Source organism: Xenopus tropicalis, chromosome 3, assembly GCF_000004195.4.
Source record: "Xenopus tropicalis strain Nigerian chromosome 3, UCB_Xtro_10.0, whole genome shotgun sequence".
NCBI lineage: Eukaryota > Metazoa > Chordata > Amphibia > Anura > Pipidae > Xenopus > Xenopus tropicalis.
The window spans coordinates 146,456,994-146,474,389 of record NC_030679.2 but is presented as its reverse complement, the minus strand read 5'-3'; the positions used below and the strand labels follow the sequence as shown (position 1 = coordinate 146,474,389).

At 43.0% G+C, this 17,396-nt stretch overlaps 1 protein-coding gene across 1 annotated transcript; it reads left to right on the top strand.

The window, feature by feature from the left end:
- The first annotated feature begins 7,019 nt into the window (after window positions 1-7,019).
- LOC100491180 (extracellular calcium-sensing receptor) lies at window positions 7,020-16,995 on the top strand. Its single transcript, XM_002940806.2, has 6 exons — window positions 7,020-7,198; window positions 9,972-10,263; window positions 13,664-14,476; window positions 14,555-14,782; window positions 15,885-16,008; window positions 16,085-16,995. Exons 1-6 carry the CDS (start codon window positions 7,020-7,022, stop codon window positions 16,993-16,995), a joined length of 2,547 nt encoding a protein of 848 aa, XP_002940852.2.
- Window positions 16,996-17,396: the final 401 nt, after the last annotated feature.

Here is a 17,396-nt window from a genome sequence, read left to right as displayed (position 1 = left end):
GAGTGAAAAAAAGTTGCAGTTGCACCAAATGTCAAAATAAGTCACGGTCGTATCAGAAAAAGTTGCGCATGTCAAAAAAAGTCGTACAGTAGCCGCATTTTGCAAACTTTTTGCCATTTTCATGAATTTTTCAACAGTTTCACAAATTTCTCAGCAAAGCAAAATGGGACAGATTTGATAATAGAAATATATAACGCAATGACATGGTAAGGGAACTTGGCTTCATCTGCATATCTACTAGGGGTTTCACATTGACATTTGTAGGTCAGAGATTCAATAAAGGACTAGTGAGTTGAAAAAGAAATTTAAGGTTTATTTCAAAATACATAAGGCAGGAAATCAGACCGGGCTGTTAAGGTTGTATGCCTGCCCCCGAGGAATTTTCTGATGACATCAAGTCAAGCCTGCTAAAATAAATACATTTGTTGGTTCCAGAATAAAAGGTTAAATGGCAGAGGGAATTATTTGCTGTGTAACAGTGTCATTTAGAGATAACAAGTGCCCCATAAATATCATGACAGTAAATCATGACAAATTTTGGTTTGGAAGCCAGAGTTCCCCTTTAACTTTTACAACCTAACTCTAGCAAAGTGAAAAGATCAACACTATTGATAGGAAATCTAATTCAGGCAGGGAATTGCGGCAATGTTACCTCCTGTCCCCCAAAACTAGTGACGAGCGAATCTGTCCCGTTTTGCTTTGCCGAAAAAATTACAAAACTTCAGAAAAATGTGCGAAATGGTGAAAAATTTGTGAAACATCACTTTTTTTTAAAGCAACTGCAACATTTTTTGACACAAGCTACATTTTTTGACGCAACCATGAATTTTCTGCTGCAAAATTTTGGCATCCATTTTGTGAAAAAAATCGCAGATGCCGAAATGCGGAATTATACTGTGAATCCATGCCAAAAAATTTGCTCATCCCTACCCAAAACCAGGCGTTTATTGCTTAGTCTTAAACTCAAACATAGATTTTAAGCCGGGTTTTGTTCTAGATAGTCATTAGTAATCCTTAGTGATGAGCGAATCTGTCCTGTTTCTACTTTACTGAAAAAATTGTGAAACTGCTAAAAAAAATTCACGAATCGCGGGTATGGTATTCAATTTTTTATGTGTATGACCATTTTTTTTATGCGCAACATTTTCGCTGTTTCGTGAATTTTTCGCTGTTTCGCAAATGTTTTGAAAGATTTGCGAATTTATTGGCGAAGCGAAACAGATTCGCTCATCACTAGCCGTGGGTGCAATGAGGTTGTGACCACAAAAGTCTGAGCTTTCCAAATCTGAGTTTTTGTGTATTTCCACTTCTGGAATAAGATTTAGAGCTCTAAATACAAAAAAAAAGAAAAACTGACATTTTTCATGATATAGGGATTTATACCAATAACATACTTAATTTTATGGACACAAATTCAACTCATTTGGAAAACCTCATATCTTCCGAACGTGCCAAAACCTCATATGTATAGTTTTATGGAGATTTCTGACTTCTATAGATCAAAAACTCCCAGCAGTAAATAACTAAATTTTCAAAGCATTACAGCAGAATACGGCATACTTTAGATTCCAAAGCCAAAAATCCTGGAACATTAGGTTTATCCCCAGGAAACCATATATTTTTGAAAAGTACACATTCTGCTAAATCCGAAATGAGTAACCATGTCTTCCAACTCCTTAGTACCAAACGGCAATGCTTTCCTGAATTTGGCAGTTTCTATAAAAAATTATGAAAATTAAAAAAAATCACCTCAAAGCTTCCACTTTCAAGCACTGTATCTCCCACATAGCATTAGGTACTAAGAAAATACAACCTAAATATGAAAGCCAAGGGTCCACTGAACAGTTTGATGCCCATTGTGCATAGGATCACCAATGTATCTGGCATTTAGAGACCCCAAAAGGAAGTTAGTGCATAAAATTGCCTTGGAGATCTCTTTAGCTACTGAAAATTCAACACATTTACTGCATTTTTGTGGGGCAAAAACACAACAAAATTCATTGACCACCTAAAACCATATATTTTTGGAAAGTACACATTCAGGTAAATTCAAAATGGGCACCGACGTCTTTATACTCCAAACTACAGAGTTGCAGTGCTTTCCCAAAGTTGGCGTTTTTTATGAAATACCTGAAAATTGCACCAATCCTTCCACTTTCAAGCACCATATCTCCCACATAACATTAGGTACCAAGAAAAAACATCCTAAATATGAAAGCCAAGGGTCCACTGAACAGTTTGATGCCCATTGTGTATAGGATCACTGATGTATCTGGCATTTAGAGAGAAAAGAAGTTAGTGCATAGAAAGTGCATGCACTGCAACATAAGCTCCCAGTATGTTTATTATGTGCCATAAGACCCCCTAACAATACAGAGACCCTATAAAACCATGCATTTTCCAAAGGTACACATTCTGACAAAACAAAAATAGGTAAATACAACTTTGTACTGCAAACTACCAAACTACAAAGTTATGCTAAACATAAAGGTTTTTATGAAATTTCTGAAAATCGTCACAAAATGTGCATTTTGCCCCATTATGTACCCCCACATTTTGTAACGTATCTACATAAAACATACTAAATATGAATGCCAGGGGTCTACTGAACAGTTTGATGCCCTATATGCATAGATTTACCAAACTATATGACATACAGGGGCACCCAAATAAAAATAGTGCATATGAATTTACACATCTGACACTCTGGCTGGTGCAATTTTTGCACCCAGTATGTGTATTATGTGCCATAAGACCCCCTAACAGTACTGAGACCCTAGAAAACCATATATTTTCCAAAAGTACACATTTTGACAAAACAAAAATGGGTAAATTCATGTTTCTACTGCAAACTACCAAACTACAAAGCTATGCTAAACATAACGGTTTTTATCAAATTTTTGAAAATTGGCACAAAGCTTGTATTTTGCCCCATTATGTAGCCCACATTTAATAATGTATCAACATAAAACACTCTAAATATGAACATCAGGTGTCTACTGAACAGTTTGATGCCCAATATGCATAGATTTACCAAACTATGTGATGTACAGAGGCACCCAATTTGATATTTAGCAGACAAAATTTCCATGGGCGATGACAAGTAACAAAGAACAATGCGAAATGCAATAAAATTGCTAAAATCCAAACAAAATCACTAAAATCTATGCTTTTTTCACCTAGTGAAATCTGCAGTCAGAATAACAGTTTGAGTAATTTGGCTAGGGCAAATTAGTTTTACGGACAAAATCAAGAGTGCAACACCCATGCATAACTAAAAAGGCAATACAATGGCTAAAAATGCAATAGAATCACTAAAAAAATGCACCAAAATCACAGAAAATTTAATAAAATAAGGGGCTAGGCCTTCCCTGTTGCAGTTCTGTTATCATCACTGACAGTCCTTCAAAAGTAGAGATAAGGGCAGACCTCAGTTCAGGGTCTCTTATTCAACAGTCCTACTACCAATGAGGGCATTTAGCAGCAAAATCACTCAGCTCCTTTGTGACCTCTGCCCTTAACTTTCCACAGTAAGGAACCGTAACCACTCTCAGGCTTTACTCCAAACGTGCCAGCCCAGATGTATCTCTGGCCACTCTCAGACTTTACTCCAAATGTGCCAGCCCAGATGTACCTCTGGCCACTCTCAGACTTTACTCCAAACGTGCCAGCCCAGATGTATCTCTGGACACTCTCAGACTTTATTCCAAACATGCCAGCCCAGATGTATTTCTGGCCACTCTCAGACTTTACTCCAAACATGCCAGCTCAGATGTAGTGTATCTCTGGCCACTCTCAGACTTTATTCCAAATGTGCCAGCCCAGATGTATCTCTGGCCACTCTCAGACTTTATTCCAAATGTGCCAGCCCAGATGTGTTTCTGGCAACTCTCAGACTTTACTCCAAACATGCCAGCTCAGATGTATCTCTGGCCACTCTCAGACTTTACTCCAAACGTGCCAGCCCAGATGTATCTCTGGCCACTCTCAGACTTTACTCCAAATGTGCCAGCCCAGATTTATTTCTGGCAACTCTCAGACTTTATTCCAAATGTGCCAGCCCAGATGTATTTCTGGCCACGCTCAGACTTTGCTCCAAACGTGCCAGCCCAGATGTATCTCTGGCCACTCTCAGACTTTCCTTACATGAACTGCATGCTTTAGGTCTTTCCACAACATTTCAGTTGGAAAGTCAGGACTTTGACTTGGTCATCCCATAACATTCACTTTATTCTTCTTTAACCATTCTTCGTGTGTTTAGGATCATTTTCTTGCTGTATGACCCACTATCTCTTGAAATTCAGTTCAAGGACAGATGTCTTGACATTTTTCATTAGAATTCTGGTATAGTTCAGAACTCATCGATGATGGCTAGCCATCCAGGCCCAGTTGCAGCAAAAAAGGCCCAAACCAGAACATTCCCACCACCATGTTTAACAGATGCGATAAAGATGATGGCTAGCTGTCCAGGCCCAGATGCAGCAAAAAAGGCCCAAACCAGAACATTCCCACCACCATGTTTAACAGATGGGATAAAGATGATGGCTAGCCGTCCAGGTCCAGATGCAGCAAAAAAGGCCCAAACCAGAACATTCCCACCACCATGTTTAACAGATGGGATAACGTTTTTATTCTGGAGTGCAGTGTTTCTCTTTCTCCAAATGTTACGCTCCTTATTTAAGCCAAAAAGTTCTATTTGGCTTCATCCATCAACAAAACATTTTTCCAATCTCCTTCAGGTTTGTTTACATGATCTTATGCAAACTTTAGATGGTCAGCAATATTTTTGGGGGAGAGCAGTGGCTTTCTCCTTGCTACCTTGTACACACCATTGCTGTTCAGTGTTTTCCTGATGGTGGGACTCATGAACATCAACATTGGCCAATGTGAGACAGGCCTTCAGGTGCTTAGAAGCTCCCCTGGTTTCCTTTGTAACCTCTCAGACTACTGACTATGAAGATTTTCATTCATCCAGGTCATGGTATATCTAGGATAAATAAATCTAAAGCAACTGGACTTGTTAAGTAATCATTGAAGATGTTTCACTACTCATCTGAGCAGCTTCTTCAGTTCAACTGTTGAACGTCTTCAATGATTACTTAACAAGTCCAGTTGCTTTAGATTTATTTATACTAGATACTCTCAGACTATTAGATACCTTGCAGTTGGAGTTATCTTTGATGGTTAACCACTTCTAGGTAGGGTAACAGCGGTCTTGAATTTCCTCCATTTGTACACAATCTGTCTGACTGTTAATTGGTGGAGTCCAAAGTCTTGTAAACTTTTCCAGCTTTATGGACATCAACAATTCTTTTTCTGAGGTTTTCAGATTCCTCCTTTGTTTGAGCCATGATACATATCCACAAAAGGGCTGTACGTGTGGATTTTTGGTGGATATTGTCTACATGTGTCTGCACCCAAGCGTGGTAGGAAGAAAATTTTGAAAATTCTAAAGGGTTTACTAATGATTACGAGAACCACTGTATATAAGGTCTTCCTGAAACTCAGGCAGAAACATATGCATACAAGACTAAGAGGCAGGAATTGCAGCCAATGGGATAGTGGGAAAAACCTCAGAGACCTGAACCCACAGCCAATTACCTTGCACCTTTTATGAAGGAACAATTGCCTTCCTCTACAGCCTGCACTTGTTACAACAATATAAAGGAATTCCCACCAACAGTTTAACCTTCGAGTCCCACACCTTTGTGCACCAACATGGAACCTCTTTATTGGCTCAATAGCCACCTTCCCAGACTAGTACCAGTAGAACGTGGGTCACACTGGCCTCTCTAACCCAGAATGGGCCTTCGCTAAGTGGGAGAGGAAGGTGAGGGTGTTGTGCAGTTGCATCTCTCTTGCTGCTATAATTCAGTTCTACTTCAATATTCAGTAGTATGATAAAAGAAGGTGCTATTGTCTGTGTGGTTTTTGAATTGTTTACATTTTGTGTTACTTGGTTGTTAGGGCATAATTAACCTAGACGTATGTCCATCAAGTTCAACCATAATGCCTATATATAACCTGCCTAACAGCTGGTTGATCCAGAGGAAGTCGAAAAACCCTTCTGAAGCCTCTCTAATTTGCCGCAGAGGGGGAAAAATTCCTTCCTGACTCCAAGATGGCAATCGGACCAGTCCTTGGGGCAACTTGTACTAAGAGCTATCTCCCATATCCCTATATTCCCTCACTTGCTAAATACCCACCCAGCCCCTTCTTGTACCTATCTAATGTATCAACCAGTACCACTGTTTTTTTTGGTGCTGGGTGACCCCATAAACTTCACTCTATACCAATTTCAGGCAAAAAAGAAGCAGATCTCGAAGACCTATTACATAGGTGACCTTCTCTTTAACAGGCATTCAAGGCCTTAAACCTGTGGACAGTCCAAAAGAAAATGTGTTGAAAAGATAACAAAAGTCAAAATCAGCAGAGGGGCAATTTTTAGGCAACCCTATTGACTAAACTAACTTGAGTGCAGTGCTGCCATCTTTGTCCCTGGTCTCAGTCACCTGTTGCATTGCCCAAGGTGAGTGCATATGGAGTAGAGTTTTCTCCTAACAGGAGCACCAGTCCGAGGGTTTCAAGTAAGCGATCACTGGGGGGCACCTAACATTTTGGCACCCCCCAGTACTTTAGCCTTCCCTTTTCCTCTAATAAATACCTTACAAAGTAATATTGAGAATGGTGTTGAGCTTGCCCTTGCCAATTGTAATGTTTTATTGCGCTTTGTGTTACTTTTGGGAATGACTGATGTTATTCAGTTGGGAGATGGGTACTGAGCATCCCCGAACACTTTCCATAATTACATTGATTCTGTAACGTTCCCCAAGGCCTGTTTATCTATAAAATATATAAATCCAGCTCGGAAAGCCCATCTCATTGCTCCTGATAATGACTGTTAGAGAAACCGCGCGTCAGTCAGTCACGGATTAGAGATGTTTCTCTGTAATAGGCAGGAACGGCCCAGGATCATCTGCTCTATCTTCTCTACAGTGTGGACCTTCTGTATATTAGACATGGCAATATGTGCAGGTTCTTCTTCAGGCATCAGCTGCACCCAACCTGCTGAGAACATTACTGGACTTCTGAGCCGCCCAGGAGACATTGTTATAGGTGGAACCTTCATGGTCCATTTTGATAGAGTTTCCAGTGGCCTTGATTTCACAAGCCAACCCCATGAGCTGCAGTGTGGGATGTAAGTGTCATTACTCTCTATCTGTTATACTGAAGCTTTGCTGAGACTAATGTTGCCACCTTTTCCCAAGTAATAACATTGAATTTGCAGAAAGGAGCAGTGGCCAGCTCCATGTTGTAGCTCCCATCCTTCCCAGCCACAGTCAGGTGATCCCGATGGGCCAATAAAATGGCAACCATTTGGGGATTTTACCCTTTAAAGCAAGCAACTTGCAACTTAACCTTTGTTAAATGTATAATGAAACAGTAGAAATCGTAATGAATCAGATGAGAGTGAGTGTAGGACAGGCCAGACCGGGAGTGAGTGAGTGTAGGACTGGCCAGACCGGGGGTGAGTGAGTGTAGGACAGGCCAGACTGGGGGTGAGTGAGTGTAGGACAGGCCAGACTGGGGGTGAGTGAGTGTAGGACAGGCCAGACTGGGGGTGAGTGAGTGTAGGACAGGCCAGACCGGGGGTGAGTGAGTGTAGGACTGGCCAGACCGGGGGTGAGTGAGTGTAGGACAGGCCAGACTGGGGGTGAGTGAGTGTAGGACAGGCCAGACTGGGGGTGAGTGAGTGTAGGACAGGCCAGACTGGGGGTGAGTGAGTGTAGGACAGGCCAGACCGGGGGTGAGTGAGTGTAGGACAGGCCAGACTGGGGGTGAGTGAGTGTAGGACAGGCCAGACTGGGGGTGAGTGAGTGTAGGACAGGCCAGACCGGGGGTGAGTGAGTGTAGGACTGGCCAGACCGGGGGTGATTGAGTGTAGGACAGGCCAGATCAGGGGTGAGTGAGTGTAGGACAGGCCAGACCGGGGGTGAGTGAGTGTAGGACAGGCCAGACTGGGGGTGAGTGAGTGTAGGACTGGCCAGACCGGGGGTGAGTGAGTGTAGGACAGGCCAGACCGGGGGTGAGTGAGTGTAGGACGGGCCAGACCGGGGGTGAGTGAGTGTAGGACTGGCCAGACCGGGGGTGAGTGAGTGTAGGACTGGCCAGACCGGGGGTGAGTGAGTGTAGGACAGGCCAGACCGGGGGTGAGTGAGTGTAGGACAGGCAAGACCGGGGGTGAGTGAGTGTAGGACAGGCCAGACCGGGGGTGAGTGAGTGTAGGACAGGCCAGAACAGGGGTGAGTGAGTGTAGGACTGGCCAGACCGGGGGTGAGTGAGTGTAGGACAGGCCAGACTGGGGGTGAGTGAGTGTAGGACAGGCCAGAACGGGGGTGAGTGAGTGTAGGACTGGCCAGACCGGGGGTGAGTGAGTGTAGGACTGGCCAGACCGGGGGTGAGTGAGTGTAGGACAGGCCAGACCGGGGGTGAGTGAGTGTAGGACAGGCCAGACCGGGGGTGAGTGAGTGTAGGACTGGCCAGACCGGGGTGAGTGAGTGTAGGACTGGCCAGACCGGGGGTGAGTGAGTGTAGGACGGGCCAGACCGGGGGTGAGTGAGTGTAGGACTGGCCAGACCGGGGGTGAGTGAGTGTAGGACAGGCCAGACCGGGGGTGAGTGAGTGTAGGACAGGCCAGACCGGGGGTGAGTGAGTGTAGGACAGGCCAGACCGGGGGTGAGTGAGTGTAGGACTGGCCAGACCGGGGGTGAGTGAGTGTAGGACTGGCCAGACCGGGGGTGAGTGAGTGTAGGACTGGCCAGACCGGGGGTGAGTGAGTGTAGGACAGGCCAGACCGGGGGTGAGTGAGTGTAGGACTGGCCAGACCGGGGGTGAGTGAGTGTAGGACTGGCCAGACCGGGGGTGAGTGAGTGTAGGACTGGCCAGACCGGGGGTGAGTGAGTGTAGGACAGGCCAGACCGGGGGTGAGTGAGTGTAGGACAGGCCAGACCGGGGGTGAGTGAGTGTAGGACAGGCCAGACCGGGGGTGAGTGAGTGTAGGACTGGCCAGACCGGGGGTGAGTGAGTGTAGGACTGGCCAGACCGGGGGTGAGTGAGTGTAGGACTGGCCAGACCGGGGGTGAGTGAGTGTAGGACAGGCCAGACCGGGGGTGAGTGAGTGTAGGACTGGCTAAGAGGAAATGTGTGGTTGTAGGTTAAGAAAACCCGATAATTTGGAGACTACCCTTAGGACAGAAGTGATACTACAGATATGGGACCTGTTATCCAGAATGCTCGGGACCTGGGTTTCATTGGGAATCATTTAACCATTAAATAAACCCAATAGGGCTGTTCTGCCCCAATAAGGGGTAATTATATCTTAGTTGGGATCAAGTACAGGTACTGTTTTATTATTACAGAGAAAAGGGAATCATTTAACCATGAAATAAACCCAATAGGGCTGTTCTGCCCCAATAAGGGGTAATTATATCTTAGTTGGGATCAAGTACAGGTACTGTTTTATTATTACAGAGAAAAGGGAATCATTTAACCATGAAATAAACCCAATAGGGCTGTTCTGCCCCCAATAAGGGGTAATTATATCTTAGTTGGGATCATGTACAGGTACTGTTTTATTATTACAGAGAAAAGGGAATCATTTAACCATTAAATAAACCCAATAGGGCTGTTCTGCCCCAATAAGGGGTAATTATATCTTAGTTGGGATCAAGTACAGGTACTGTTTTATTATTACAGAGAAAAGGGAATCATTTAACCATTAAATAAACCCAATAGGGCTGTTCTGCCCCCAATAAGGGGTAATTATATCTTAGTTGGGATCAAGTACAGGTACTGTTTTATTATTACAGAGAATATTTTTTAAAGCATACAGTTATTAGTAGTCACTTGTCTGTAGGTGCCACAGAGGATGATCAAGCCACTTTTTGATATTATTTATGCTTCCCTATCAGGTTTATCATTGAGTACTTCCAGAACATGCATGCATTAATATTCGCTGTTGAGGAGATCAACTCAGACCCAGAACTCCTTCCCAACATTACCCTGGGCTATCAGGTTTTCGACACTTGCTTTACATCAAGAGAAGCAGCCAGAGGAACCCTGTTAATGCTGTCGGGAGGAAACGAGATCACCCCAAATTATCACTGTCACAAAGGGGCCCCACTTGCTGGCATCATCGGTGACTCTTGGTCTACAGGATCGATCATAATGGCCCAAATCTTGGGACTGTCCCGATACCCACAGGTAAGAGCAGTCTCAAAACTATCTTCAAGATTCTACTAGAATCTTCTACTAGATTCTTCTAGACTCTACTCTTTTCTGTTTCTGTAAAGGTAGATTATATCATTCTTGAAATAATAGCGAAAGATTAAACCAGAACCACTGAAGGCCACATCATAAGTAACATGTCTAGGAGACACAGGTGGGGTTGTCATTTTTTATGTGGTCGTAGCCTTGAGATCTTCGTCCCACTACACTTTTTGGACCACTCTTCCATCTGTATAGAGAATATACAGCTTACACATCAACCAAAAACTTGACTTTCAGAAAGCACCATTAATTATTAATGTTGTATTGGTTGTTTTATTGATGATAGGCCTGGTACTGGCACTGAGATGCCAATTATTACTATATATTACAGGTAGGTGCTAGTAACTCTGTACCTTTTAATGTTCTATCTGGATTTACTGAGGTTTAGCTTGGGTCTTTTTTCCATGCAGAATACTTCTCCATAAGTCTATGAAGATTCTCATTCATTTAGGTCATGATATACAGTATCTAGTAACATAGTAAGTTAGGTTGAAAAAAGACATATGTCCATCACGTTCAACCAAAATGCCTATATATAACCTGCCTAACTGCTAGGTGATCCCGAGGAAGGCGAAAAAACCCCATCTGAAGCCTCTCTAATTTGTCGCAGAAGGGAAAAATAGTTAATAGTAGAATTAAGTCTAAAACAACTGGACTTTTCTGAGCTTTTCTAGAAAACGTATCTCCACTCATCCGAGTGGCTTCTTCAGTTCGAATGACTGGTAGGGAATTCTCCGGCATTTAATCCCTTGAGGGTAGTACAGTTCAATGGAACCATTGTGAATGGATACCTGTGACTGTACTACCCTCAAGGGTTTAAATGCCGGGGAATTCCCTACCAGTCATTTGGACTGAAGAATAGTGATGGGCGAAATGTTTCGGCAGATATGGATCCACGGAAAAATTTGCTGTGCGTCCAAAAATTGTCACCCACGTCAAAAGAATAGTCGCGTGTCAAAACAATTGTCGTGTGACAAAAGAATAGCCGTGGGCGACAAAAGAATAGCCACACAACAAAAGAATAGTCGAGGGCGACAAAAGAATAGCCGTGGGTGACAAAAGAATAGCCACGCCACAAAAGAATAGCCACGCCACAAAAGAATAGCTGCGGGCGACTAAAGAATAGCCGCTCGACAAAAGAATAGCCGCGGGCGACAAAAGAATAGCCGCGGGCGACAAAAGAATAGCCGCGGGCGACAAAAGAATAGCCGCGGGCGACAAAAGAATAGCCGCGGGCGACAAAAGAATAGTCGCGGGCGTCAATTTTTGACACGCGACATTTTCACAGTTTCACAAATTTTTCGCGAATCTTTTGAAAGATTTGCGAATTTTTCCACGAAGCAAAACAGGACAGATTCGCTCATCACTACTGAAGAAGCCACTCGGATGAGTGGTGAAACGTTTTCAAGAAAAACTCAGAAAAGTCCAGTTGTTTTAGACTTAATTCTACTAGATACTGTTTCATTTTCTAAGCGGTATTCTATATTGGCTGTATGCGGGATCCCACTCTGGCGTATGAAATGTGGGATCATCTCCAAGACACTGGTTGCTATCCTTGTAGGGATAACGAGAGGAATTTGCTTTGCTAATTAAGGTCTTGGTTCCTGGTTAAGGTTGAAGTGACCTAGAGGGTTATTGGGAAATGTTATGCTAAGATGAAAATGGGATTTTTCTTAGTTGGTGGTTAGGCCGGAATACTGACCATATCTACTACAGTGGGAGTTATACTGGAATTCAAGGATGTCATCAGAATTCTCTTATGCCCCCAATATAAGTATCTTCTTTCATCATGGGCAGTGCCAGGCTTTGGGCTGATTGAGCTCGGGGCAGATCCCACTGCTTGTAACCCCTCCCCCCAACAACACTTACCACCCCTACTGCTCCTCCCCTTCTGCAATAAATTTACCTGATTTTCCAAACTACAAACAAATGGGGGGCGGGGGTGAGCAATTTGCAGGATGGGGCAGTAACATAGTAACATAGTAACATAGTAAGTTAGGTTGAAAAAAGACGTACATCCATCACGTTCAACCATAATGCCTATATATAACCTGCCTAACTTCTAGTTGATCCAGAGGAAGGCAAAAAACCCCATCTGAAGCCTCTCTAATTTGCTGCAGAGGGGAAAAAATTCCTTCCTGACTCCAAGATGGCAATCGGACCAGTCCCTGGGGCAATTTGTACTAAGAGCTATCATTTAACCATTAAATAAACCCAATAGGGCTGTTCTGCCCCAATAAGGGGTAATTATATATTAGTTGGGATAAAGTACAGGTACTGTTTTATTATTACAGAGAAAAGGGAATCATTTAACCATTAAATAAACCCAATAGGGCTGTTCTGCCCCAATAAGGGGTAATTATATCTTAGTTGGGATCAAGTACAGGTACTGTTTTATTATTACAGAGAAAAGGGAATCATTTAACCATTAAATAAACCCAATAGGGCTGTTCTGCCCCCAATAAGGGGTAATTATATCTTAGTTGGGATCAAGTACAGGTACTGTTTTATTATTACAGAGAAAAGGGAATCATTTAACCATTAAATAAACCCAATAGGGCTGTTCTGCCCCAATAAGGGGTAATTATATCTTAGTTGGGATCAAGTACAGGTACTGTTTTATTATTACAGAGAAAAGGGAATCATTTAACCATTAAATAAACCCAATAGGGCTGTTCTGCCCCAATAAGGGGTAATTATATCTTAGTTGGGATCAAGTACAGGTACTGATTTATTATTACAGAGAAAAGGGAATCATTTAACCATGAAATAAACCCAATAGGGCTGTTCTGCCCCCAATAAGGGGTAATTATATCTTAGTTGGGATCAAGTACAGGTACTGTTTTATTATTACAGAGAAAAGGGAATCATTTAACCATGAAATAAACCCAATAGGGCTGTTCTGCCCCCAATAAGGGGTAATTAAATCTTAGTTGGGATCAAGTAAAAGTTTGGTATGTTCTAGGACCAAACTATCAAATAACAACTTAGATAGGAGCAGTAGTAGTGAGGAACGCATCAATAAGCCAATGAGATCCCTGATCCGAATAAAAAAAATCAAACCTGCTCAATCTTCTGGAAGATTTTCAGCCAGATATTGGTCGGGTAGGACCGTAGGGGGTCCCCATACACGCAGATAAGCTACGGAATTAGTCTAAAGGACTCACATCGGCAGTATGGCCACCTTAAGGCTTGACAAAATCAATCTGACATATCCAGCACTTTCTAAACTTCGGTGCTATTTGGTATAACTAAATCATTTCATCGGCTTTTTTAATTATACAAGACAATAAAAGTACATAAAAATCTTATTTCTGTCTCATTCTGTTTTCAGATCAGTTATTTTGCAACCAGTCCTGTTCTAAACGACCGCGACCTGTTTCCTTCCTTTTTTCGAACGATATCGAATGACGAATATCAAATGAGAGGTCTGGCGCAGCTGATATTTTACTTTGGTTGGACTTGGGTTGGTCTTCTGGCAGATGACGATGATTACGGTCAACATGGGCTTCAGATGGTAAAGGAGGAGTTAAATAATGGTGGAGCTTGTGTGGCCTTCACTGAATATATCCTGACTGGTCAAGCCGACAGAGATGCCCCTCGCCTCGTTCAAGTTCTTCAAAAGTCAACCGCCAAGATTGTGATTGTGATATCGTCTAATTTTGTGGTTGTTGTAGAAGAGCTGTTGAGGCAGAATGTGACTGGTAAGATCTTCATGGCCACCGAAGCATGGGCAACCTTAGATTTACTTTCCGAACCGCGATACCAAGGGATATTAACAGGAACCATTGGTTTTGCTGTCCACAATGGGCTAATGTCAAACTTCTCCAAATATCTGAGGAGCCTTCGTCCATGGAAATATCTTCATGATCAGTTCGTATTGGAGTTTTGGGAGCAAGCCTTTGCGTGCAAGTGGCCGACTGATGAAACTCTAGCGTGGACGGACAATGTCACAATAAAAGCGTGTACGGGAAATGAGAACCCAGAGAGTGTGGAAGCTGAAGATTATCAGAGAGCCTCTCTCAATGTCTACACGGCTGTGTATGCGATTGCGTGGGCGCTACAAAATATGGTCAACTGTAGACCTGGGACTGGGCCGTTCTCCGGTGGCTCCTGTGCCAACATCTCTTCATTTCAAGCTTGGCAGGTATGAGAAAACACTTTATAAAGTATCTACTGAAATGTACTCGCTTATTATAACCACGGCATGTGTTTTCATTTTCAGCTTCTCCACTATATTAAAAATGTGAACTTCAAGACCAAAGATGGGAGCCAAATATTCTTTGACGCAAAAGGGAACCCTCCAGCCATCTACGATGTTGTGAATTGGCATCTGGGTGCCGAGGGGGCAGCGGAGCACATTACAGTTGGGACGTATGACTTGAGAGCCCCTGATGGGAACACCTTGAAAGTGGATAGTAAGAGAATTGTATGGATCAATGGTGACACCCAGGTATGGGTGAGAAAGGAACTGTAAAGAAAAAGACTTTCCCTGGTCCCCTGTTATTTATTTATTTATTTATTTATTTATTTACTTATAAGTAAATATATATCTATACCAGCGCATGTATTTTCAAAAAACTGTTTGATCATAAGATTACCACGTCAAGTTAAACCCCATTTGGTGGTCCTTACTATTTACCTCTGGCCTTTCTTGACCTGGGGGCTGGTGTGGGTCAGAGGGCTTAAGGTGCCCATACACCTTAAGATCCGCTCGCTTGGCGATGTCGCTGTAAGTCCTCTACATTTTAATGGTGGTCAGCACTAGTGATGTGGAACTAGTGGGTTTACCCGTGGGTTGGGTGGGTTCGGCCGACTTTGGCACATCATTTGTGGGTCATGTTTGGGTTGAGCTCTTCTGCCTGCTCTCCACCCCCGTGACATTACACTGCACTTCTGGCTTCCAGATTTATAGGCAAATTCCTGCCCTGCCCTTTTGTGATGTCATCAGGTTGGGTGGGTTAGGGTTGGATGCAGGTCAAGTTTTTCTTGACCCGCACATCACTAGTTCTTTTCCCTGGGAACCTTGAAGGTTCTCTTCTTGAAGGCTCTCATCTTTTGATTAAGCCCTTTACTTCTACCCCAATAAAATATAGTGTTTATCTTCAAATATAATATAGTGATTGGGGCAACTTTTAGCTTTATCAAATCAAAGTGGACGTATATGCCTCAGTGATCTTGTTATCTGACCAAACAGGGGCATATTGTGAAAGCTGGCCAGAATTGTGATGGCTCAATAGCACTTATGTTTAGCCCCAGCTGTCTCTTCTACAATGCTCCATCCATGTTTCCAAGTGGAAATTAGCTAGTCAAAGGATGGCCTTTCAAAACTATCCCCCTTGTTTCATATTTTTACTCATATACCTACATTTGGACACCTTTATACTGATTGGGGATGATCAACTGGTATGCTACAGAGGCCACCATGCCTTTGTCATTTATTGAGTTTATATGTTGCATTTTGTGTTATCATAAGTGTGTCATATATATGTACAATGGTAAAATGGTAATAGTATATCTCATACTGAAGCACAACTCTAATAACATTCCTGTAGGTTCCTGTTTCCAAGTGCAGCCCAAGCTGTTCCCCAGGATTTAGGAAGGTGATTGTATCAGGAAAGCCCCTTTGTTGCTATGAGTGTGCCCGGTGTCCCCAGGGGCAGATTTCAAACCAAACAGGTAACCCATAAAAACATGTTTGTTCACTTCTATAAAACATCATGTAGATGAGAAAGATAATTTGATTGTTCTCCAGATGCTGCGGAATGTCACCCATGTTCCTGGGACACGTGGCCCAATCTACAGCAGGACAGATGCCTACCAAGGCCTACAGAGTTCCTTTCGTTTGGAGATCCCTTAGGTTTCTCTTTAACAGGCACAGCCATCTTCTCTTCTCTCATCCCACTTCTTATTCTGAGAGTTTTTACCTGGTTTAAGAAGACACCAATTGTCAAAGCCAACAACTACTCCCTTAGCTGCCTTCTCCTGCTTTCCCTGTTCCTCTGTTTCCTTTGCTCTTTAGGGTTCATTGGTTACCCCCAACTTCAACAGTGTCTTCTGCGCCAGGTGGCATTTGGGTTGGTTTTTGCCCTCTGCATCTCCTGTGTTCTGGCCAAAACCATCACTGTTGTCATTGCCTTTAATGCAACCAAACCCGGCAGCAGGTTAAGAAAGTGGACAGGGGTGAAGGTGTCCTACCCTTTCATTCTCATATGCACTTTAATTCAGTTATGTGTGTGTGTATTGTGGCTTTTTGTCATCCCTCCCTTCCCTGAACTTGACACTGACACCAAACCAGGAGTCATCATAGTTAACTGCAATGAAGGGTCACCCACTGCTTTCTGGTGCATGCTGGGATACCTTGGACTCTTGGCCTCCATCAGTTTCATTGTTGCCTTCCTGGCCAGACGCCTCCCTGACAGTTTCAATGAAGCCAAATTGATCACATTCAGTATGTTGGCTTTCCTCAGTGTGTGGGTGTCCTTTATCCCAGCCTATCTCAGTGCCCGGGGCATGTATACTGTGGCAATGGAGGTCTTTGCCATCCTGTCTTCCAGTTGGGCTGTGTTGGGCTGTATCTTTGTGCCAAAATGTTACATTGTATTGTTCAGACCCAACATGAACACCAAGGGGCATCTTCTGGGGAAAAGCAAAAGTCAAAAATAACTATACCCCAATTCTTGGATACTATCAGACTGCCTCAACTGCACTTAAAAACTGTTCTAAATGGCTTACCTTGACCATGAAACTATGTATAGATACCAGCTGGGCAACTGGAATGGGAAGACTCATGGCACGGGCAGTTTGTTGGAAGGACTGGGATAATCTCATTGTTACCAGAATGTTGGGAGGTATAAATATGTTTTGTAAAACAAAATTATGAATGTTATTGCCCATATAAACGTTCTACTATTGGTAACTGGACCACTGGGGCATTCACTGGCTTCTGTGACCAAGAAGTATTGTAGCACCTATAAATTTGTAAATACACAAATATAATGCAGAGTTAAAGTTATAGAAATGTACATAGATATATTATTAGTGGTTGGGGTTAATAACGACTAGTG

Bases quoted from the DNA above. Each gene is read 5' to 3' on its own strand.
- LOC100491180 (XM_002940806.2), top strand. From the start codon at position 7,020: ATGGCAATATGTGCAGGTTCTTCTTCAGGCATCAGCTGCACCCAACCT. The intron at 14,477-14,554 runs GTATGAGAAAAC...TTTCATTTTCAG, and splicing joins CTTCATTTCAAGCTTGGCAG to CTTCTCCACTATATTAAAAA. The intron at 16,009-16,084 runs GTAACCCATAAA...ATTGTTCTCCAG, and splicing joins GCAGATTTCAAACCAAACAG to ATGCTGCGGAATGTCACCCA.